This window comes from Lepus europaeus, chromosome 6, assembly GCF_033115175.1.
Source record: "Lepus europaeus isolate LE1 chromosome 6, mLepTim1.pri, whole genome shotgun sequence".
NCBI classification, from domain to species: domain Eukaryota; kingdom Metazoa; phylum Chordata; class Mammalia; order Lagomorpha; family Leporidae; genus Lepus; species Lepus europaeus.
The window spans coordinates 107,497,785-107,522,802 of record NC_084832.1 but is presented as its reverse complement, the minus strand read 5'-3'; the positions used below and the strand labels follow the sequence as shown (position 1 = coordinate 107,522,802).

The 25,018-nt window shown below is 41.4% G+C and overlaps 1 protein-coding gene across 1 annotated transcript; it reads left to right on the top strand.

The window, feature by feature from the left end:
* Positions 1 to 104: 104 nt before the first annotated feature.
* On the top strand, positions 105 to 21,307 carry WBP11 (WW domain binding protein 11). Its single transcript, XM_062194868.1, has 12 exons — positions 105 to 272; positions 2,762 to 2,866; positions 3,353 to 3,384; positions 4,464 to 4,557; positions 9,560 to 9,756; positions 10,546 to 10,679; positions 10,864 to 11,063; positions 11,895 to 12,086; positions 16,181 to 16,282; positions 16,961 to 17,251; positions 18,776 to 18,958; positions 20,285 to 21,307. The coding sequence occupies exons 2-12, from the start codon at positions 2,803 to 2,805 to the stop codon at positions 20,716 to 20,718; spliced, it is 1,923 nt and encodes a 640-aa protein (XP_062050852.1). The 5' UTR covers positions 105 to 272; positions 2,762 to 2,802; the 3' UTR covers positions 20,719 to 21,307.
* The last annotated feature ends 3,711 nt before the right edge of the window (positions 21,308 to 25,018 follow it).

Below are 25,018 nucleotides of genomic sequence, written 5' to 3'. Positions count from 1 at the left end.
GAATCGACCAATCGAGTAGTGTATTGGAGCGGAAGCGACTCTGGTCCTGGCGTTCTAGGGTACTCTCTATGGTTCCAGGACACAGCAACGCTAAGAAATCTTTCGGCCGGAAAGATAGGAAGTGACGTACGGATGGCGGAGGGGCGCGAGGTTTCAAGATGGCGGGGGCTGGGTGGTTGACCGAGAGGCAGAGGTGAAGGCCCCTCCGAAGTAAAAGAGGCCAGCAGTCGTCCCTTCCCCGCTTCTCGCAGCCCTGGGAGCCCAGCAGAAGTGTGAGTGTGCGGGATTGCTTTACTCCTGTAATCCATCTCCCGTCCCTCCCGGGAGCCTGCGCGATTGCGCGGGGACACCAGGCCCCTTCGCCCCGCTCTTCCGCGGTTGGGGTCTCCCGGGTTGCGGACTAGGGAAATCCATGGGTGTAAGGTGGCCTGGCGTCCCCCGGTTACGTGACTGACTTCCCCGGGTAGGTGGGCGCCGCTTCCCGTGCACGCTGAGCGGTGGCCTCAGGTTTGACGTTTTCTTGTGCTTAGAGCTCAGACCAACCGTCGCTATGGGTTCGGCAGTTGCTGCTCTGGTTGCTGTTTTTGGCGAACGTGGACCCTGCCGCCTTGAAGCATCTTTGGTTATTTAGAGCCCCCGAGCTTTTCGGGCGTGATTTCCCGACCACCTCTGCTAAAAGAAAAAAAAAAAAAAAGTGGTTTGTGTAGACCGAGACTCCCTTATCTGTGTCAAAATTTTCTGTAATTGATATTTGTCCTGTGATTCCGTTATGAGAGAGGAGGGTATAAATAAGACCCTGAGGATAATTGGGAAAGGGAAACACAAAAGATGCAGGCGATGCAAATTTTGAGACTTTGTACTGATTTTGCTTGTTCTTGCCCTTCTTGCCTCCTACTCCGCCTCCAGTGGAGTATCTTACCCACTTTCCTGGGTAAAATAATTTTTAGAATTCTGAAACATCTAGCAGAAATCCGAGCAGTTGGAACACTTGGTGAAAAAGGCCTTGACCAATAAACTGGTCTGACAAAATCTTCATAAAAGGCAGATATAATTGTATTTATCTGTATATTATGTCCTGGCCTTCTCTTTCCAGTCTTTCCAAAGCATTTACTTTCCAAAGGAAGCAAAATTCAACTTATATTATGGGAAGATTATTTCACTTGGTTAAACCTTTGAAATAAAAGTGATGTTAATAAAAGTTGGGGCTTACAAAATACACTCAAGCATAATTGTCTCTTTCAGTTACCTTAGAAAATATAAGTCAGTAGTCAGATAGGCACTAGTAAGAAAACATCTTAATATTGAAAATACTGGTATTTTGGGTGGACTAGTATACTAATTTTGAGTGTTACACTTTTACTTATATTTTAAGCTCTTTAAATAGCTATGTCTAAATCAAAACAATGTGAATTAAGTATGCCTAAATTAATTAATGAGTTTTTGCTGTTTTTGTGGTGTTGGTAAAACATGTGGCAAGGAAAACCATAGAGACACCCTAAATGGAAATAAAATAAGGATGTACAAGAACTAATGGCTTCTCATAGTGAAGGTGTGCCATAGCCGTGAAATTAACGTCTGTATTTTATTTTTCAAATTTCATTCTAGTTGATATTTTCAATTGACAGAGTCAGTGCTGGGATCCATTTTCTTAAAAGTTAAATAATATTAAACTGATCCTCAGATCCATTACATTTCTCATAAGTAGCAGAGATCTAATTTTTCATAGTCAAGAAAGTTAAGGCCATCTTTCTTGTACGCAGCCACATCCTGTGTTAAAATCATCGACATCTATATCAAAGTGCCTAGAATAGGTTCTGCCTCTACTTCCAATCCGGGTTCATCCTAATGCTCCTGGGAGGCAGCAGGTGATGGCCCAAGTGCTTGGGTCCCTGGTACCTGTGTGGGACGGCCAGATAACAGCTCCTGGCTCTTGACTTTGACCTTGCCCAGCCCCAGGTGTTGTGGGAATTTGGAGAGTGAACCAGCAAAAGGAAGATCTCACTGTCACTCTACCTTTCATAAACCAACACCACAACACCAGCATCACATATGGACACCAGTTGGAGTGTGGGCTGCTCCACTTCTGATCCAGTTCACTGCTTATGCCTCTGGGAAAGCAGCAAAAGATGGCCCAAGTACTTGGTCTCCTGCATCTACTTGTGAGACCTGGAAGAAGCTCCGGGCTGCTAGCTTCAGTCCGTCTCAGCCATTTGGGAGTGATTCAACTGATGAAAGATTCTCTCTCTTTCTTTATCTCCTCCTAACTCTGCCTTTCAAATAAATATAAACATTAAAAAAAAAAAATCTAAGGAAGACTCTGCTTTCACAAAAGTATAATCGAAGAAGTGTTTCTTATCAAAATCGAGTCTAAAAAGGAAAAAATGGGGGCCGGTGCCATGGTGCACTAGGTTAATCCTCCACCGCCTGCGGCACCGGCATCCCATACGGGCACCAGGTTCTAGTCCCAGTTGCTCCTCTTCCAGTCCAGCTCTCTGCTGTGGCCTGGGAGGGCAGTTGAGGATGGCTCAATTGCTTGGGCCCCTGCACCCACATGGGAGACGAGGAGGAGGCACCTGGCTCCTGGCTTCGTATCGGTGCAGCGTTGACCGTGGTGGCCATTTGGGAAGTAAACCAACGGAAGGAAGACGTTTCTGTGTCTCTCACTGTCTATAACTCTACCTGTCAAATAAATAAATAAAAATCTTAAAAGAAAAAAATGGTATAAACAGAAGAAAAATTAGCTACTTTTTTGTCTTTGCAGGTATTTTTTTTATGAAAAAGTGAACCACACAGATTGTCAACATGGGACGAAGATCTACATCATCCACCAAGAGTGGAAAATTTATGAACCCCACAGACCAAGCCCGTAAGTGTCCATCAGTATGGGATGATGAGGTAGAGAAGAATTAAAAATTGCAGATACTAGATAAACTGTTTCTTTGTGGCTTAATTACAAGAACAGCAGTGATAGGAAGAATAAAGTATTTAAGGTTTTACAGTATGTGGGCACACAAAACTTTAAACATACAAATTGAATTCATATTTTATTTTTCAAGTTTGATTGGCTTACAAGCACAGCTGGCTTGAGCCTTTTTAGGTTAGGAATTTCAAACAATTTAACCTAAATTTTCAAGCCCTTAGTATTTTCTATATCTTTTTCCTTAAGATTTTTTTATTTAAGAAACTTAATGTGATTCAAAGGATGCTGTTGGCATATTGGAGGTAGAGAACAAGGGTGCTGCTAAATGATATATAGTGAACAGCATACCCTCCCACAATGAAGAATATTAACTTGGAGAAAGCTAACATTGAAAATTTGAAAGTCATCTTCTCTCTGTCTTTCTCTTTTAAGGAAAGGAAGCCCGGAAGAGAGAACTAAAGAAGGTATGATTTCAGAAGCATTCTATATCTGTCTGTGTTGTTAGGCACATATTATTATAAAAACTATGAAATTTGCAAAGCCAAAACTTCCTCTGCTTAGAAATGGAACTGAAATAACTTCGGAGATACATTTGCAATGGGTTATAATGGCATGTTTATTTGACCAGTGAGTTAAAAAATACTTTTGAAGATAATTTATGTATTAAAACATAACTGCTGGCCGGTGCCGCCACTCAATAGGCTAATCCTCTGCCTGTGGCGCCAGCACCCGGGTTCTAGTCCCGGTTGGGGTGCCAGATTCTGTCCCGGTTGCCCCTCTTCCAGGCCAGCTCTCTGCTATGGCCCGGGAGTGCAGTGGAGGATGGCCTAAGTGCTTGGGCCCTGCACCCGCATGGGAAACCAGGAGAAGCACCTGGTTCCTGGCTTCGGATCAGCGCAGTGCGCTGGCCACAGCGCGGCGGCCATTGGAGGGTGAACCAACGGCAAAAGGAAGACCTTTCTCTCTGTCTCTCTCTCTCACTGTCCACTCTGCCTGTCTAAATAAATAAATAAATAAATAACTGCTTTGTTAAAAAAGCTAGTGAATCACTGAATGGGAGTAAACAAGCTAAATAGCTCTGGATATACATTTTGCTATTAACTATTTGTGGCAAATATTTGAACAGAAAAAGAATTTCTTTTAGTTTCTTGCTTTAACACATTAAGGGAAATCAGTATTGTACAATTGTGTTTTCTGGTTTTGTTAATATTAAGTCCTACAAAAAATTTTACTGTATAATTGTAAAATTTACAACTTTTATTTTTTTTTATTTACAACAATTTTATTGTTCTTAAGTAAATGCTAAAAACTCCACAAGATTAAAAGAAATGCTGTCTAAGAAGACACATCTAATAACATTTTTTTAACTAAACATTTTAAACATTTGGAGAACAAAAAATTACATAGTTCTCTTTCTGGTGATTGAAGCAAGTGATCAGTAACAAGGAGAAATGCAGTTTAAATAGATTCTTAAAGCAGATTGAAATAAAAACTCATGAGTGTCCAGATTCTTGACATTCTGCTTGTCTTTCATTTTTCTCAGAACAAAAAACAACGCATGATGGTACGAGCTGCAGTTTTGAAGATGAAGGATCCCAAACAAATTATCCGAGATATGGAAAAATTGGATGAAATGGGTATGAATTTATAAAAACGGTAGATTGTATAACAACTATAATAGTCTTACACATACAGAGGCGGTCAGGTAATGAATGAAGATCCATAGGCCTGACAGAAACAGACCAGCATGATAGCATTTGAGCTTGAATTTAGTTTTATTGTCACATTTACAAAATGTTGTGGTGGAGGGCTATGACAACCTGGATTCCCATAATCTAAACTTAAGGGGGGAAGATTCCCATAATCTAAACTTAAGGGGGGAACCAATTATTTACCCAGAACTAACTGCTTTCCCTTTTTATCCCAAATCCCTACCTCTACTCATTAAATGCTTTAGCCTGCTTTATTGTGGTTATTGTTTTAGCAGTTACCTGGTTAGGGCAGGAATAACGCCTGGAATTCTCCACATTGCATAGTACTTGGCTTATAGGAGGTTTTCAATAATGACTCATTGAATGAGTAAATAATTAACCACTTGAACCCTAAAAAAGAAAGGATTCTGTTTCATATTAGGCATTGTGACGTAAGGTGAGGAGGAGTGCCTTAATGGAGTCCAGCCTGAAATTCTGCTTGTGTGGCCTATTCCCTAGCTGAGTGGATTTGGGTAGATTCTCAAGTCAGTTGTTATGAGGCCCAGTTTGGTCAGCTCATTTTTTGGGGAGAAGATAAATCTGGTTTATGAAATCACCCTGGAGTTGGTTCATTGGTTTATTATTTGTGGTAAGAGAGAGACAGAGGTCTCTCATCCACCCATTCTCTCCCAAAAAGCCAAGGTGAAGCCAAGAGCCAGGAACTCAATCCAGGTCTCCCACATGGGTAGCAGAGATTGACTCAATCACTTTAGACATAATCTGTTGCCTCCTGGGGCATTAGCAGGAAACTGGAATCAGAAGTAGAGTAGGGACTGGAACCCAGACACCCTGACATGGGATGAGATACAGGCCAAGCCGCTTGACTATTAGGCCAAATGCCCACACTCGCTTTGGGGTTTTTTTGTTTGTCTTGTTTTTTTAATGTTTGCAAGTATCATATGAATTTAAATATTGAGCCATCATAAATATAAAACTATGCCCCATTTCTTCAATGAGAAAATCTAAAAAGTTATTTAGCCATTTAGTTAGGATGTAAAGCCATCAAATGCTTTTCAACTTACAGCAGGATTACCCTTCAGTGAATACAGCCTAGATTGAAAATATCTTTGGTCAAAATGTATTTAACATATCCAGCCTCCCAAACATCCCAGCTCAGCCTAGCATATTTTAAATATGTACAGAACACTTATATCAACCTATAATTAGGCACCCTGTTTTATAGTAAGGTACTGGATATCCCTTACAATTTATTGAATATTATACTGAACGTAAAAACCATGGTGTATTTGAAGTGCAGCTTTTACAGAGCACATACTGCTTTTGCACCATTGTAAAGTCAAAAAATCCTAAGTTGAACCATCAGTGAGGAGTTGGGGATTCATCTATATTTAACATCAAAATATTATGTAAAATATCACATTACATAGAGCAGTTTTATTCAGTCTCGCATATATTCGATACCTTTTCATAGCTGAAATTACGTAAGATGTTGTTTTCGGCCGGCGCCGTGGCTTAACAGGCTAATCCTCCGCCTTGCGGGCCGGCACACCGGGTTCTAGTCCCGGTTGGGGCGCTGGATTCTATCCCGGTTGCCCCTCTTCCAGGCCAGCTCTCTGCTATGGCCCGGGAAGGCAGTGGAGGATGGCCCAAGTGCTTGGGCCCTGCACCCGCATGGGAGACCAGGAGAAGCACCTGGCTCCTGGCTTCGGATCAGCGAGATGCGCCGGCCGCAGCGGCCATTGGAGGGTGAACCAACGGCAAAAAGGAAGACCTTTCTCTCTGTCTCTCTCACTATCCATTCTGCCTGTCAAAAAATAAAAAATAAAATAAAAAAAAAGATGTTGTTTTCCCTTGCATTTTTTTTTTTTTTTTTTCATTTTTTGACAGGCAGAGTTAGAGAGAAAGGTCTTCCTTTCCCTTGATTCACCCCCGAAATGGCCAGTATGGCTGGCGCTCTGTGCCGATCTGAAGCCAGGAGCCAGGTGCTTTCTGCTGGTCTCCCATGTGGGTGCAGGGCCCAAGCATTTGGGCAGTCCTCCACTGCCTTCCCGGGCCACAGCAGAGAGCTGGACTGGAAGAGGAGCAACTGGGACAGAATCCAGCGCCCCAACCAGGACTAGAACCCGGGGTACCGGCGCCGCAGGCGGAGGATTAGCCAAGTGAGCTGCGGCGCCAGCCACCTTGCATCTTAAGTTTGAGAATCATCATCTACCACTGAAACTTTTATCCCAGCCCATGAAAACCTTTCCCTTTATACAAGATAGAGTTATAGACAGAGGGAGAAAGAAAAAGAGAAGGTTCTTCCATCTGCTGGTTTACTCCACAAATGACCTCAGTGGCAAGAGCTGGGCCCATCTGAGACCTGGATAAAGAAATTATGTTATATATACACATTAGAGTACTACTAAGCTGTAAAAAAATAAAAATAAAAAAAAATAAGAAATTCTGTCTTTTGCAACAAAATGGATGCAACTGGAAACCATTATACTTAGTGAAATAAGCCAATCCCAAAAAGACACAAACTGTATGTTTTCCCTGATCCGAGGTAATAGAGTACCTAAAATGTAATGTATTGGAGTAAAATAAAATGGCAGTTGCAGCCATTTGGGCAGTGAACCAGCAGATGGAAGAGCTTTGTCTCTGTCTCTCCCTCTCACTATCTGTAACTCTACTTCTCAAATAAATAAATAAGATCTTAAAAAAAAAAAGATCATTAAGTAAACTGAAAGTAGATCTTGGTAAAAATGAAGAGTGGGAATGAGAGAGAGAGTTGGAGTATGGACAGGAGGGAGGATAGGGTGGGAAGTCTCACTGTGTTCCTAAAACTGTATATATGAAATACATGAAACTTGCATAACTTAAATAAAATTTTTAAAAACAATTTTATTATTTGAGTGGTAGAGTTACAGACAAAGAAAGGGAAAAACAGAGAGAAAGGTCTTTCATCTGTTGGTTTACTGCCCAAATGGCCGCAACAGCCAGAGCTGGGCCAATCAGGAGCTCCTTCTAGGTCTCCCATGTGGGTACAGGGGCCCAAGCACTTGGGCCATCTTCTACTGCTTTCCCAGGCCATAACAGAGAGCTGGATTAGAAGAGGAGTAGCGGGGACATGAACCATCACCCATATGGGATGCTGTAGGTGGAGGCTTAGACCACTATGCCACAGCACCAGCCCCATAGTTTTTTGAATATACAAAAAATAGTCTCATTAATTCCCATGTGCTTTCAGCTGTCCAGACAATTTTTCTACCACCTTCTTCCCTTTTTTACAGTTTTTTATTTTAGTTAGTCTTTTCTCTTTATTTTTGTATTTGCATTTTATAGTGATCTTGACAAATTTTGTTTGTAAAGGTACCCAAACAGGTTCAATTATTTGCCCCAAAACAGAGCAGTAATGGAAGAGGTCCACTGAAATTCCTCAGTGATAAATTAAATGTAATTCAAATAATCTAGTTATGTGGTGTTATAGTATCACAAGCTGTCTAAAATAATGTGAGAGCACTAATGCAACTAGCCTGCTCATGAACTCTGGGTCAGGCTCTAGGATCCCAACTTTTTTCCAATTGAACTGTAACAGATTCTATTTGTTGGCCCGGGTTTAAGTATCAGTAGAGATACTTTCCATAGAGTATTAAGAAATCCCCTATTAAATGTCCCAAATGGTTATTTCTTGTTTTAGGAGGAGCTAACAGGATGTTTGCTGAGCACTTACCAGTTTTCCCCCTTTTGTTATCTAATCCTCAAAACTTTTTAGGTAGGGATGTGATCCCTATTTTATAGGTGAAGAAATTTGGGCACAGAAAGATTACTTACTTTTCTCGAAGTCACACTGCTGTGTGGTGGCAAAGCTGGGATTAAAACAGGCATTTACCACTTTTATTACACTGGAAATAGTATATGAATATACTTTCTGGATTTGAGTAAATCACCAAGGTTACCAGTTAATGGGATTTTTTTATAAAAACTATTTCTTTTCTTAATTTTGAAAGAGTTGGAGAGACAAAGATCTTCCATCCACTGATTGACTCCCCAGATGGCCACAATGGCCAACATAGCACTGGACCATGCCAAAACCAGGAGCCAGGAACTTCATCCAGGTCTCCCATGTGGGTGGCAGTGGCCCAAAGACTTGGAACAGCCGGACCCAAACAGTTTCCCACATGGGACATTGGCATCATAGGCAACAGCTTTATGCAACATACCACACCACACCACAGTGTCGGCCTCTGTTATTTATTTGAAAGGCAGAGTTACAGAGAGTTTCCATCTGCTGGTTTACTCCCCAGATGGCTACAACAGCCAGGGTTGGGCCAGGCCGAAGTTAGGAGCCAGGAGCTTCCTCCAGGTCTCCCACGTGGTGACAGGGACCCAGGAATTTGGGCCATCTTTTCCACTGCTTTCCCAGGCACACCAGCAGGGAGCTGGATCAGAAGTGGAGCAGCTGGGACCTGAACCTGCACTCATATGGGATGCTGGCTCTGCAAGGCACAGCTTTACCTGCTGAACCACAACACCAGCCGCTCTAGATTTGTTTTAATCCCTGCTTAACAGAGTTAAATATATATATATATATATTTTTTTAAATGTATATATATGTATATATCACATATATAGATAGGTATGTGTTATTTCTGTCTCGCATATCTACATTTAAAATCTCAGAGAAGGATCTGCTTCCAATATGGATAGTGGGCATACTGGTCTCTAAATGGGGAGATGAAGGGGTGTGATTGACCAATCAGGTGTGAGGGCCTTGTGCTTATCTCTCTTGACAAAGAACCTAAAATAAAACCTCATATTGACATGTAGATCCCTGTGTAAAATGTTTAGTATGACTAAGGAAGTTTTTGTCTTATTTTTATAACCTGTTGATACCTAAATGATATGGCCTTTTATGTTTAATTTTATAATCTGCTTTTTCTCTCAGAGTTTAACCCAGTGCAACAGCCACAGTTAAATGAGAAAGTACTGAAAGACAAGCGTAAAAAGCTGCGTGAAACCTTTGAACGTATTCTCCGACTTTATGAAAAAGAGAATCCAGATATTTATAAAGAATTGAGAAAGCTAGAAGTAGAATATGAACAGAAGAGGGCTCAACTCAGCCAGTATTTTGATGCTGTCAAGGTAATCAAATTTTTTTGAGAAGTAAAATGTTATGTTTAGATTTACTGTTTTAAGTTACTGAGAGAATTGATGATGTTAAACCTCATCATCCTGGCAATTTCTTAAGAATGTACACCAACCCTAGGAGCCATTCTAAAGCAGGTGAAACTAATGTAAATGGAGGGGGGGAATTGTAACAATAATTGACTTGGGATGGTATTAGGATTGACTGGGAAAGAGAGTATGAGGAACATCTATTTGTCAAAACTCATTGAGTTTATACGTTTCATTGCAATTTTTACTTCAAAATTAAACAGGAAAAATAAATGGTGTACTTTTTGTAAATTAGTATGAGTTCCCTTTTTACAACAATCTGAAACCTTAAGGAAACCTACCAAGTGTCAAACAGCTAATACAGCGGAGAACAGAACACAGACAGACTTATAATTAGAGCCAATTGGTTATATTTTGTTGATATATATTATACTGTCATCTAGAATTTTAAGGAAGGTAGCTTTGGTGCTACTTGTAACCATTGGGATTTCTCTAAACAGCAACTGTTTTAAATCATATCCAAAAAGAGTCAGCTTATAGTGGAAGGGAAAAACAGCTAGCTAGGGTTTGGTTCTTTTCAAGGAAGATAAAGGTTTCTTTGACAGTTTGGAATTACTGACTTTTCTGTTTTTTGTTTTCATATTTACATTAGTTGGAAAACAAATACAGATTATGAAACAGCTGACATGGAAATGATTGTGTTGAGTTTTATAGTTTGATTTTTATCCTGCTGTTGAAAGGTTCTTTCCATTTCAGAATGCTCAGCATGTCGAAGTGGAGAGTATTCCTTTGCCAGATATGCCGCATGCTCCTTCCAACATCTTGATCCAGGATATTCCACTTCCTGGTGCCCAGCCACCCTCCATCCTTAAGAAGACTTCAGCCTATGGGTAAGGAAGTGGTGTCATAGAGAGCATTTATTAAAAACACTTCTTGACAAGTGCCACTATTAAACAGTGAGAAATAAAATACAATGTGGTTATAAGCAGTGTGATTCTTGATTAAATATAAAATCCTTGAAAATTTTGTAGACAAGGATTTAAATATCTCATTGCTTTAAATTTTTCTTTACAGACCTCCAACTCGGGCGGTTTCTATACTTCCTCTTCTTGGACATGGTGTTCCACGTTTACCCCCTGGTAGAAAACCTCCTGGCCCTCCCCCTGGCCCACCTCCTCCTCAGGTCTTACAAATGTATGGCCGTAAAGTGGGCTTTGCCCTGGACCTTCCCCCTCGTAGGCGAGACGAAGACATGCTATACAGTCCTGAACTGGGTAAGGAGTGTCTGTTCCCTTTGTGCTTATGTCCTTCACTGTCATTTTTATGTTAGTCCTATTTTTGTTTTTGGGTTTTGTTGTTGTTATTGCTTTTAATTTTCTACGTGCTGGGTCACTCCCCAGATGGTCACAACAACAGGGGTGGGCCAGGCCAAATCCAGGAGCCAGGAGCCTCCTCCAAGTCTCCCATGCAGGTGGCGGGAGGCCAAACGCTTGGGCCATCCTCCACTGCTTTTCCAGGTGCACCAGCAGGGAGCTGGATTGGAAGCAGAGCAGTTAAGATAGGAACCAGCACCCATATGGGTTATTATTGGCCCTGTTGAACAGTGTTGCTCACCACCCTCAGAACTTAGGAAATAAACAAATACTATGTATAGACCAGTCCATAAATCATGGGCTCTGCCCAAGTAGAAGCATGATATGTAAGGAAACAAAGTTTTTTTTATGCTTTGCATTAAGCTTTTCTCAGATCACTTACTACCAATGCCTTCTGATTTGAACACCTGTTTCCCCTTCAGCTTTGTTGCCATCAGACCAGAGCATCATTGTATAGTCACTATGACTGTATGTGTGTATATAGTTTTTAAAAGAGTGTGTTTTCAAATTTGAACCCTTTTTTTAAAAAAGAAAAATGTTACATTGCCAAAAAGAAGTGTTTGAAAATACAGTCAACAGGAAATATTGTCAGACTGAATAGCTGAGATCATGTGCAGAATTCTTTTGAAACATTCTGAGTTTAAAGTGAGCATACTTTTCTGTATGTCTGGGTACCACATAGTGGAGGATCCAATCTTATTACCTGTTCTGTGCCCTCCCTCCCCTTTTCAGCTCAGCGGGGTCATGATGATGATGTCTCCAGCACAAGTGAAGATGATGGTTATCCTGAAGACATGGATCAAGATAAGCACGATGACAGCACTGATGACAGTGACACTGACAGATCAGATGGAGAGAGTGAGGGGGATGAATTTGTACATCGTGATGATAATGAACGAGACAACAATGAAGAAAAAAAATCAGGTCTGGGCAAATGAAAGTTCCATGGTTTGTGTGTGTGTGTGTTTGGTTTTTTTATTTTTTATTTATTTATTTATTTATTTTTTGACAGGCAGAGTGGACAGTGACAGAGAGAAAGGTCTTCCTTTTGCCGTTGGTTCACCCTCCAATGGCCACCGCGGTAGGCGCGCTGCGGCCGGCGCACCGCGCTGATCCGATGGCAGGAGCCAGGTGCTTCTCCTGGTCTCCCATGGGGTGCAGGGCCCAAGCACTTGAGCCATCCTCCACTGCACTCCCTGGCCACAGCAGAGAGCTGGCCTGGAAGAGGGGCAACCGGGACAGGATCGGTGCCCCGACTGGGGCTAGAACCCAGTGTGCCGGCGCCACAAGGCGGAGGATTAGCCTAGTGAGCCACGGCGCCGGCCCGTGTTTTTAAAGACTATTTGTTGATTTGAAAGGCAGAGTTACAGAAAGTAGAGAGACGGAAACAGGGATAGAGAGAGCTCTTCCATCCACTGGTTCAGTCCCCAAAACAACAGTGAGAACTGGGCCAGGCTGAAGCCAGGAGCTTCTTTCTGATCTCCCACGTGGATGGCAGGGGCCCACACACTTGGCCATCTTCAGCTGCTTTCCCAGGATCATTAGCAGGGAGCTAAATCAGAAGTGGAGCAGCCAGGACTTGAACTGGTGCTCATTTGGGACAGGCAGCTGCTTAACCCATTGTGCCACAACTCCAGCCCTAGTTCCATGATATTAATAACTAGCACACAAGGAAAAGGACCTAATCTATTAATAGTAGTGGACTCTTTGAAAAGGGGCAACATAGTTGTGTGCTTATATCTCAAAATGTTGAAAGCTGATATGTAGTCTAGAATTTTTAAGGCAAGAGGTTTTTTCCTTTTTTTAATATTTATTTATTTGAAAGTGTGAGTTACAGAGAGGCAGGGCTAGAGATAGAGAGAGAGGTCTTCCAACCGCTGGTTCACTCCCCAAATGGCACAATAGCTGGGGCTGGGCCAGGTCAAAACCAGGAGCCTGAAATTCCATCCAGATCTCTGACGTGGGGCAGAGGCCAAAGTACTTGGGCCATCTTCCATTGCTTTCTCAGGCACATTAGCAGGGAGCTCAATCAGAAGTGGAGTGCCCAGGACTGGAACCAGCACTCATATGGGATGCTGACATCTTGGGTGGCTGCTTAACCCACTGCACCACAATGCCATCCCAAGAATAGTGTGTGTAATAAAGAAGTGTATACAATAAAACCCACTTTTGTGCAAACAGCAGGTATTCAACAACATAATGATAGGCTATCCAGCTGTGTTATTGAAAGGAAAATAACTATATAACCATACTTAGAAAACTATATTCATCCTGGTGTTTTTTTGTTTGTTTGTTTTGTTTTGTTTTGTTTTTAGCAAGTCTTTAAATGTTTACATTTGAAGCCCTTTGCCTTACTGTTCATGGTCTTTTACATGAACCAGGACTATAGTTATAACTCAAGTACACTGAATAGAATCATGAAGCCTGTTTTATACATAATGTACATTATGTGTATACCTATTACATATTTAGACTGAGTTAATGTATTTCAAAGAAAGTCATTTTGACATTTGAAAACTTTAAGCATAGTAATAGGCACTAAGTGAAGCAAAACGTACACCAGTTCTGTCCAATCTCCGAGGTTTTAGAACTTCTTTTAGAATTGTTCCTGTATCCGACAGCATAGTATGAAGGCACTTTAAAAAATTCTTGTGAAATGGGATTAAAAGAAAACACTATTTTGGTTTGACAAATTTTGAAACTCATGGAAATTTTTGCATAATAATGCATTTTCCATGAACTTTTCAAAAGCACTGTACTTAATACTAACATGACTATAGAGATGGCAAGTTTTTCTCTTGCTAACCCCACTTTCTCCCCACAAAAAAATCTTACTTGTTTGAAAGGCAGAGAGAGATACAGAAAGAAAATGCTGGTTTACTCCCCAAATGTCTGCAGTGGCTAGAGCTGAGCAAGGCTAAAGCCAGGAGCCTGGAACTCCATCCGTCTCCCACCTAGGTGACAGGGTTCCAGGTACTTTGGCCTTCATCAGGTTTCACCGGCACATTTCGCAGGGAGCTTGACTGGAAGTGGAGGGGCCAGGATTCTATCCATACTCCTATGTGGAATGCCAGTGTCACAGGCATGGCTTAATGCTGGCCCTCTCCCGCTATTTCTTTTAAGATTGTATTTATTTATGTGAGAGGTAGAGTTAAGACTGTGAAAGGGAGAGACAGAAAGGTCTTCCATCCACTGGTTCACTCCCCAAATGGCCATAACAGTGGGAGCTGAGCCAATTTGGAGCCAGGAGCTTCTTGCAGTTCTCTCAAGCAGGTGCAGGCGCCCAAGTACTTGGGCCAACTTCTGCTGCTTTCCCAGACTATAGCAGAGAGAGCAGGGAGCTGGATCAGAAGTGAAGCAGCTGGCATAGGAACCAGCGCCTTTATGGGATGCTGGCACCATCTACGGAGGCTTAGGCTACTATGCCAGTGCTCGCCCCTTCTGCTAAGAATAATTTCAAATGATAAAGCTAATTAAAAGAGTGACAAGAGCACTGGTAAGGAAATTGACAGAACTTTTTTTTTTCCCCAAAGATTGACTTATATGAAAGCCAGAATGCAGAGTGATGGAGGGAGACAAAGAAAAGAGGGAGAGAGAGAGAAAGAAAGCTTCCATCCACTAGTTCTCTCCCCCAGATGGCTACAGCAGCCAGAGCTGAGCCAGGCCTAAGCTAGCAGCTAGGAACTCCATCCAGGTCTCCCACATGGGTGGCATGGAATCAGGCTCTTAGGACCATCATCTGCCTTCCCCAGCATATTAGCAGGAAGGTACATTTGAAGCAGAGGAGCTGAGATTTGAACTGGCACTCTGACATGGGGTGCTAGCATCACAAGTGGCAGCTTAACCTGCTGCACTGCAGTGCCAGCCCAAATTTTTCTAGAAATATGTCCAGCAGAACACATGTGTCAAAAATGGCTTTCCCAGCTATGATTTGATATTCATTATTTTGCCTAAAATTTATTAAGTTTTTACTAAATTAAAAAGAAATTTTTCTGGCCACTGAGGATACAACATAAAAAAACTAAAGCCCAGCTGTTTGGAACTATTCTCCACTCCTGTAAATGTTGGCCAGCTTAGAATGCTCCTCGTGTTGCAGCATGAAGTGTTGTTTTCCAGTGACTAATCAATAGACTATGTCAGGTTAACAAGTTCCTTTCTGTTCCAACTTGGCTAATAGTTTTTTTATCATAAATATTTTTTAAACATATGTTGGGATATTACTGTTTTCTTTTTTCTGAGTGTTTATTGTAGTGAATTACATTGCTGGGTTTTCTAACATTAAATTGTCTTGCATCATTTTTGGACCAGCCCTATATGCTCACAATGTATTTTTATTTGGAAGTCAGAATTACACAAGGAGAGAAGGAAAAGCAGAGAGGGAGGTCTTCCATCCTCTGGTTCACTCCCCAGTTGGCCAAAATGGCTGGAGCTGCACCAATCCGAAGCCAGGAGCCAGGAGCTTCCTCCAGGTCTCCCATCCGGGTGCAGAGGCCCAAGGGCTTGAGCCATCTTCTACTGCTTTCCTAGGCCAATTTACTTGTACTTTATCTTGGCCAGTTGGTTAGTTTTAGTATCAGATTATACTAGCTTCATAAAACCATGCCTTGTTTCAGGAAATTTCTAAAACTTAATATTTGGCTGAATTGTCTAATAAAATTATTTATTGCCTTTAAGGGAGTAGATCTTTACCATTTCAATTTTGTATGTTCAAGACTTGTCACTTCTTTGGCCAATTTTATTGATTTCTATTTTTTAGAAAATTGCGTACTTTTATCTGGCTGTTCTGTTTTACTTACATAAAGATAATGATATTCTTTAAATTTTTTAAATTTATAAATCTTAAAATCACTATGGCATCTATTTGCCACCAATTTGCACTTCATTTACTATTCTTTTAGTGTATCTCTTCTTGCATTTATCTCCTGTAATTTATGAATTGTAGTCATATCCAGTACTTCTTAGAGTTTGCTGTATAATACACATTTACTGATTTTTGTTGATAACTATTCTCCCCCTAGGTCTGAGTGTACGATTTGCTGATATGCCTGGAAAATCAAGGAAGAAAAAGAAGAACATGAAGGAGCTGACTCCTCTTCAAGCCATGATGCTCCGAATGGCAGGTGAGGCCGGAAAAGAAAGTCAGTCACCTCCTGTAACTTCCTCATGCCAGTTTCTTTGCATACATTTTTCCATTTAGTAAAACAGCCCTAACTGAAGTAAGCAATACATTTAAATACGTGTTTTACAAAAGTTGAGGGTTGGCACCATTAGGTGGATTACCCAGAGTTGTACAGCTTGTATATAGTTCAAGTGGTATTTAAATCCAGATCTGACTTGTTCTAAAGCCTGGATTCATTCCAATACCTACAGTAGAATAGATGATCAGAAGATTATTTGTTAATTTTCAGAATGCTTATATATTTTTTAAGATATATTTATTTTTTGAAAAGCAGAGAGTTACAGAGAGAGAAAAAGAGGTTTTCTGCTGGTTCACTCCCCAAATGGCCACAACGGCCAGAGCTAGGCCAATCCAGTCCAGCAGCCTAGAGCTTCTTCCAGGTCTCCAATGTGGGTGCAGGGGCCCAAACACTTGGACCATCTTTTGCTTCCACAGGGAGCTGGATCAGAAGTGGAGCAGCCAGGACTTGAACCAGCAGGCGGCAGCTCTACCCGCTACACCACAGTGCTGGCCCCAATTTTCCGCATGCTTTTATTTGGCATGTGTCTTCAGTCATTAGTGTGCACCAGGCAGTAACAAGTGAACCAAGTCCATTTACCTGGTTTAAAATGTGTTTCAGGTCAGGAAATCCCTGAGGAGGGACGAGAAGTAGAGGAATTTTCAGAGGACGACGATGAAGATGATTCTGATGATTCTGCAGCAGAAAAGCAGTCACAAAAACAGCATAAAGAAGATTCCCATTCTGATGGCACGTCTGCATCTTCTCAGCAGCAGGCTCCTCCACAGTCTGTTCCGCCTTCTCAGATACAAGCACCTCCCATGCCAGGACCCCCTCCTCTGGGACCACCACCTGCTCCACCCTTACGGCCTCCTGGGCCACCTACAGGCCTTCCTCCCGGACCACCTCCAGGTCAGCCCTGTGACATGAACAAATATTTAATTGCAAAAGAAATTAGAGTGCAATCATTCCAAAAAATATCAAACATCATCAGTATTAAATTTCTTGTTTCCTCCTGATAAAATTATCTAAGGTGATTAAGATTCTAAAGTGGTAAGTCAAACTTGGTTGTTCCTAGAACATTCCTTAGCAATTTTCAGTTCTTTTCACAGCCACTTTTTTTTTCCACAACTCTCCCTTATTCAGGGTTTTTATTTCTGATTATAGCAGGCAGAAACTTGAACATACAACTGTGCTTTTCTTAGTATTACTTCTTAATTTGACAGGTTGACCTAGTTCTAAACTCCGAATGAGTGGGACTAGAGACAGGTAATATGTGAGTATTTCAAAAAGTGTGTGGAAATTAAAGATTTATTTGAAAGAGTTACACAGAGAGAGAAGGAGAAGCAGAGAGGTTTTCCATCCTCTGGTTCACTTTTCAGATGGCCATAATGGCTGGAGTTGAGCCAACCCTAAGCCAGGAGCTTCTTCTGGGTCTCCCATGCGAGTGCAGGGACCCAAGGACTTGGGCCATCTTCCTCTGCTTTCCCAGGCCATAGCAGAGAGCTGGATTGGAAGTGGAGCAGCCGGGACTAGAACCTGCGCCCGTGTGGGATGCTGGCACTGCAGGCAGTGGCTTTACCTGCTATACTACAGCGCCAGCCCCAAAAGATAAATTTCTTATTACACCAAAAAGTTTTGAAATCTGTACCTAGTTTTTTTATGATACATATCTTTCATGAATTTTTTGAAGACCCCACATATGCATGGGTTTCACAAAATTATGCATTACAATTGTCTTTTAACTTCATTTTCCATGAGTGTTTTGAAGTACAGTCATACTCTTTCATGTTCTTAGGTAAGGAATTGTTGAATGTCAATGTAATCTTTATCGTTTCTCTAGTTTCTTCAAAGAGAAAAGGTAATCAATCTGTTTTATCAAGTATTCGAGGTAACAGTATAAAAGTTCTCTGTGAAACAACATAGAGAACCTACTTCCTATTTATAAGTTCAGTCTTACATCCTGTAGTTAATCCATTGAATTTTCTTCAGTTGAATTAATCCTTTTCTGATGGGTGCAAAAAGCAGAATTCCCTGGCTTATGTCATTCTCATTAGATATTGCCTAGATGTATGAATTTCATGGAATCAGTCCTTAAACTGTCATGCTTTTGATTCTGTTTTCAGCTTATACTGGAACCACTTAAGAATTGTTACCTTTTACTATTTCTAGCCCAGCAGATCTCTGATTAAGTATGCCTTTTGTCAGTGCTCGCAAATAAAGAGAAATTATCTATAACAAATCCAGTACCTTTTTCCTTCTGCTCAGGTGTTTGTTGAATGAATTCCAGCACCATACATGGTTCACTGTTTTTGAAGTTAACCAAATTTTAGATTAAAGTGATAAGTCAAATCATGCTTGAGTTAACTTTATACCACAATTATTATTACATGTATATTTTGTTTGGTATTAATTTATCAATATAAATATTTTCAGGGGCTCCTCCATTCCTGAGACCACCTGGAATGCCAGGACTCCGAGGGCCTTTACCCCGACTTTTACCTCCAGGACCACCACCAGGCAGACCCCCTGGCCCCCCCCCAGGTCCACCTCCAGGTCTGCCTCCTGGCCCTCCTCCTCGGGGACCCCCACCAAGGCTACCTCCCCCCGCACCTCCAGGTGAAGCTTTTGATTTCTGTTATGTTTTGTTTGCTATAGGACATAATCACATATCAGTATCCTAAAATCAAAGGGTATCTCACAATCTGTGGTGATTTTCAGTTGCTATTGGCCTCCAGTTGAAAGAGTTCTTCCATTGGGTATTTGCATTTGCTTCTGCTGTCAATTAAGGGACTTCTCCCAGACAAAAACCACTTTAGGGTGAATTCTCTAAGATTTTATGGTTTTTCTTTTTATTATTACTCGAAAGGCAGAGCAACAGAGAGAGATCTTCCATCTCCTGCTTTACTACCCATATACCCATAACAGTCAGACTGGGCCATGCCAGAACCAAGAGCTCAGAAGTCCATCTAGGTCTCCCACCTGGGTGACAGGGATCCAAGCATTTGGGATGCATTAGAAAGAAGCTGGATTGGGAAGTGGGGGAACTGGCACTCCAATCTAGAATGTGGGTGTCTCAAGCAACAGCTTAAATGCTGCAACACAACACGTGCACAAATATTTATTTGTTTGCTGGCTTTTAGAAATATAGTTGTAATTATAAAACTTGTTCTACGTGTTGGCATGAGTCCCAGCCTAAAGTTTGGAATCACAAGGAAGATTTTTTAGGAAAACAAACATACATGCAGAATTCCCTGTGGGCTTGTCTTATGGCAGGTGTATTTTTGGTTTGTTACATTAAATGTTTCAACTTAATATGAAACCTTTCTCTTAAGTGTTTTTTAGATGTTTTTTCTTAGTGGTACCCAGAATAATTAGGAGTCTGTAGTCAACAACATCTTTGATTTGGTGAAATATAGTACTTTATATTCAGTCTAAAAAGTGACATTTAAAGAAAATTCAAATCTTCAGTTCTTTGTATGTGGTGATTGTATGTCTAAACTGTCAGTAGTAGTACATAGGAATTATCTTCCCATGATGATGACAGATTATGATTAATCACATTCTCATTCTAGTATATTTGGTGACCAGGGTAAAAATTTTATTTTCTGTCCATTGAATTTCTCTTTTTTTACAATGGAAAAAAGTAAATAATGCCTGGGGCTCAATTTCTTGACTTTGGACTTAGCACCATGCAGCTAGGGGAGAATCTTGACCATCAGATTTGAAGTAGTATTTGGAACCAATTGATGTCATCAATTTGACTTTGTATTTTAAAGTAAGACATTATTTAGAAAGGAGAAAGATATATAAGGATGGTTTTCAAATAGCAGGAAGTGTGAGTTCAGCTTATTTCCTATAAATTGGTACCTGTGTTTAAACACCTTTAATGACAGTTAAATTGTTCTGGTGGTGTTCATCCTGCCTGTTTTCTTCTGCCTTCAGGCATCCCTCCACCTCGCCCTGGCATGATGCGCCCACCTTTGGTGCCTCCACTTGGACCTGCCCCACCTGGGCTTTTCCCACCAGCTCCCTTGCCGAACCCCGGGGTTTTGAGTGCTCCACCCAATTTGATTCAGCGACCCAAGGCGGATGATACAAGTGCAGCCACCATTGAGAAGAAAGCCACAGCAACCATCAGTGCCAAGCCACAGATCACTAATCCCAAGGCAGAGATTACTCGATTTGTGCCCACTGCACTGAGAGTACGTCGGGAGAATAAAGGGGCTACTGCTGCTCCCCAAAGAAAGTCAGAGGATGATTCTGCTGTGCCTCTTGCCAAAGCAGCCCCCAAATCTGGTCCTGCTGTTCCTGTGTCAGTACAAACTAAGGATGATGTTTATGAAGCTTTCATGAAAGAGATGGAAGGGCTACTGTGACAGCATTTGATGCCCGAGCAGGCTTCTATTACAACAGCAGCTCATGGAGAAAGAGGCTGTTATTAGACTTAGGGGAAAGAGCTACTTCCATTGTCAGGGTATTTTCTAATTTCAGTTCGAGGAATATCCTAAAGTTTAGCCATGTTCAGAATTTACTGCATACAAGAGAGGGTGTTGCATTCAGAATAGATGGGCTATTGAAGCAGTGCTGCTAACACCATTCCCTGTCATACCACCATTTCATCCTGTTTTGCCCCTTCTCCAGCTCGTTGGAAATTTGTGATCAGGGGAATCTTAGTTATTATTTGTTTTGACTCTCTTCTTGTGTGCTGTGGGCACTGGAATAGAGATTCCTGAAAAACCAGTTTATTTCATCTTGCCTTTCGTGTTTGAGTTATTTTTAATATTTTCCTGTAAATATTTTGTAATATTTTACTTGTAGTGAAATGGATCACAATGTCATTTCCTAATACAAAGCAGGATATGTGGGAAGAAAATGTACAATTCTTTGATTAAAATTATTTCCCACTGACCTAAACTTTGTGTGTTTCATGGAAAAATAAATAAATGTTCTACATCAAAATAATCTGTGTTACTGATAATGCAGAAATATGGTACCTGTGTTACAGGCAGAGAAGCAGATATTGGGGGTAGACCATTGAGTAGCAGTGAAGGTGCTGCTTGGGGCACCCACATCCAATGTTGCAGTTCAAGTCTGGACTCAACCTCCACTTTAAATTCCAGCTTCCTGCTTGTGTGCATCCTGGGAGGGCACTGTGAAAGAAAAGGGGGCCAGAGGCTAGGTAGCTGTGTATTAGGCTTCAGGGTTAATCAGCAGCCTCCCCTGCTGAGGGGCAGTAGCCAAGCAGGGAGAGAGATTGGAGGATGAGAACAAGGTACCTAAGGATTGGAGGGCATCAGAAGGATACAAATTCTGCAGATCCTGGTAAGCTAGGCGCTAAGAAGACTGGTGCGTTACCTAAGATCCTACCTCATGGGAGTTCTGCCTTGGGGAAAGCTCAGGGTGTAAATGTCAAATGTCTGTGTCTCAACCTTAAATATAGTACTTAGCAACGCTAAATTTATTATTTTTTAAAGATCTATTATTTTACAGAGCTATAGAGGCAGTAAGGGACATCTTCCACCTGCTGGCTCACTCCCCAGATGGCTGTAACAGGAACTTCTTCAGGTCTTCCAAATGGGTGTCTGGGGCCATGCTCCACTGCCTTTCTCAGGCCATTAGCAGGGAGCTGGGTCAGAAGTGGAGCAGCCAGGACACAAACTGGCACGTGTGGGGTGCCGGCACTGCAGGCTATGGTTCTTCACTATGCAACAGCAGTGGATGCCCCCCACCCCAATTTTTTGCTTTTTACTTGATAATTGGAAAACAGCTGCATGTCATAGACCTTGTAGTCACTCATTTTGTCTTTAAAGTTTCTAAGTTTAGAAATAATAAATACTATTGGTCTATTGGTGCTGTAGCCAAATAAAACTTTTTTAACGATAGGTCTACATAGAGAACACCATGAATCAATCTTTTTTTTTCCTTGATACTCTTTATACAGAGTACTTCCCATCATTATACATCCTAAGCTTAAAAATAAGTTCAGTGGGGCCAGTGCTGTGGTGTAGTAGGCTAAGCCTCTGCCTGTGGTGCCGGTTCTAGTCCCTGCTGATCCTCTTCAGATCCGGCTCTCTGCTATAGCCTGGGAGAGCAGTTAAAGATGGTCCAAGTGCTTGGGCCCTTCCACCCACGTGGGAGACCCAGAGGAATCTGGCTTCAGATCAGCTTGACTGCAGCCATTTGGGGAGGGAATCAGGTTGGAGCACCTTTCTCTCTGTCTCTCCCTAACTACCTCTCAAATAAATAAATAAAATCTTTAAAAATAATAAGATGAGTGTTTTCCAGTATAATTCACAGAATTCATTTGTTTGCAGGAGATAAACAGGAGAATTAGTACTCTAAAAATTCTGGAAGAAACAAAAGTTTTGATTTTAGAACAATATTTTGTGAAGAGAGAATATAATAGTGTTTATGTCCATAGGATCTGAAGAAAAATTTAAAGTTTGAGAAGCAGCCTTGATCCTATAAAATGGTAAGTGAGGTAAAGAGAAAAGGTGCCAGCTGAAGTTGGTACACAGACAGGAAAAGCAAGAAGTAGATCTCTGAATTCCAGTTTGATTTTAGCAAGCATCACCCACAAGTGAGAAAACCATATTATTTTTATAAAGGCTGAACTTTTCTAGGAGTGAAAAGGGTACCATACTTAGCAACTTATTGTAAAGAAAACTACACCTTCCAAGAATGCCTGTCAACTGTCCCAAGTGAAAAGGGAAGTGGAACATGGGCCAAGAACAAACCCGACACCTGCTCCTAAGGCTTCTTACTGCAAACAACCCACTTCAAAAGAGGTGTTTTAAATCCACATCTGTACTCGAGTTTTTTTTTTTTTTTTACAAGACATACTCATTTTTTAAAATATTAATATGAAAAAGTGAAAAATAGCATGAAAATGCCCATTTATACATTAAAAACGAACATCAGTTATTTGGATGCTTTGTGGTTTGGGGGGCCTTTATTTTTGTTTCCACTAATCAACTAGAACTGGGATCAGCAGAGTTTCTCTAGAGAGCCAGACTAAATGTGTTGGCTTTGCTGAGCCATACAGTCCCTGCTGCTGCGCTGCTTTTGTAGCCTGAAGCCCACACTGCAGCCAGGGACCCGCTTTACCTGGTATCCACAGGAAAGACACCCTTCCCTCCTATGGTGTCCCTCCAGCACCCTCTCCTGAGAAAACACAGCCTCATGCTCACCGCAATGCAGAAACGTATACATAAAGGAATTCCATCTGTTACCAGAGCCTGTGCTAAATATTGAATTTGGAGCTCAGAAGTGATAAGTTCATAACCGGCATATATGAGCACGAAAAATAGTTTTCTGTTCACCCACTGTCATGACCTACTTAGAAAATTTGCAGCACAAGATTCGTTTGGCAAATCAATCTCAAGCTCCAGGTAGGGGTGGAGGGGTTAGGTACTCCTAGCTTACGTGTGCTAACTAGGATAAACATACCTGTATGTTGAGTGCATCATTCTTGTTCTCAAAAAAATCTCAAAAAGAACCTTACTTGACTGGCAGGCTCCATGTTAGAAGCTGGTTAAAGAAAACAAAGCTAAGCATAAGAGACAAGCAAAAAATGTCCCAAGAAACTCTGATAATGTACTCACCAAAATATTCCATCTACAATTCTACATTTCCCAGCCTTTGCAGTTACATAAGCATGCGCTACTTCCAGTCAGTGGATTGAAGCAAAGAAGAGTGGGTGTGAGCCCCCTCTCCCTCCTGTTCTCTGCTGCGGGAAGAGACAAGAGATACTTTTGTATGGCTGGTAAGGGGCCTACTGAAAGACCTGCAGGGAAACAGGCTGGAATCTGTCAACTGTTTGGACTGCTCTTGTGAAAGTTTCAGGAACACAGGCATTCCATCTGCTCTGTTTTCTCTTGCTCGAGTGCTGAATATCAAGAGTAGTGTTTGTCACGCCATGAAAGGTCCAGTGCATTCTTCCCCCATGGCAGTGGATATCTGCTCATTTTATCTGGAAAACTAAGAAGTCTGCCCCTCCAGATCCCCTCTTTGTACTTTTTCCAGTGTAGGCTCAGGAGGCTGAACAGTAGAGAGTGCATCAGTGGGTTTTTTTGGCTTCGTCTTCAATTTAGGCTGGGTAATGGGAGACAAGATATTGGGAGAAGGCAGGAAAGTGAGGTTGTGGTGTTTATTTAATATATAAATGCAAATATATAAAAATTATATTAAGTATATATAAATATAAAACAAATGTAAAGCATGACTTATTTTTAAGAACACATGGAATCCCAAGCTAAAGACACCAGAACATTCTTACCTTCTATGAAAACACACACAAGAAGATAAAGATTGAAAGTTCCTTGATGAACATGCAAACAAGGGGGTGTTATTAAGGAAGCCGTACATTTGAAATACGGAACTGTGAATCTAAGATACTGAAAGACAGCAGCTCCTTTCTTTTGCATGGTACTTAGACACTGCCAACATTGCATCCATGGCTGAGCAATCCCTCTTCTGTGTGTCACAATATTTCCTTAGCTATTGAGAAAGGGAAAAGCAGCCCATGGCAGACAGAAACTGGCCTGGAATATCAACTAGGCCTTGTTTTTTATTAGAAGTGGGCCTGATACTCTCAGCTACACTGTGGTGTTCCGTTGAACATAAACAATTCCACAAAACTCCAACTCCACACAAAGACACTGAGTGACCACGAGA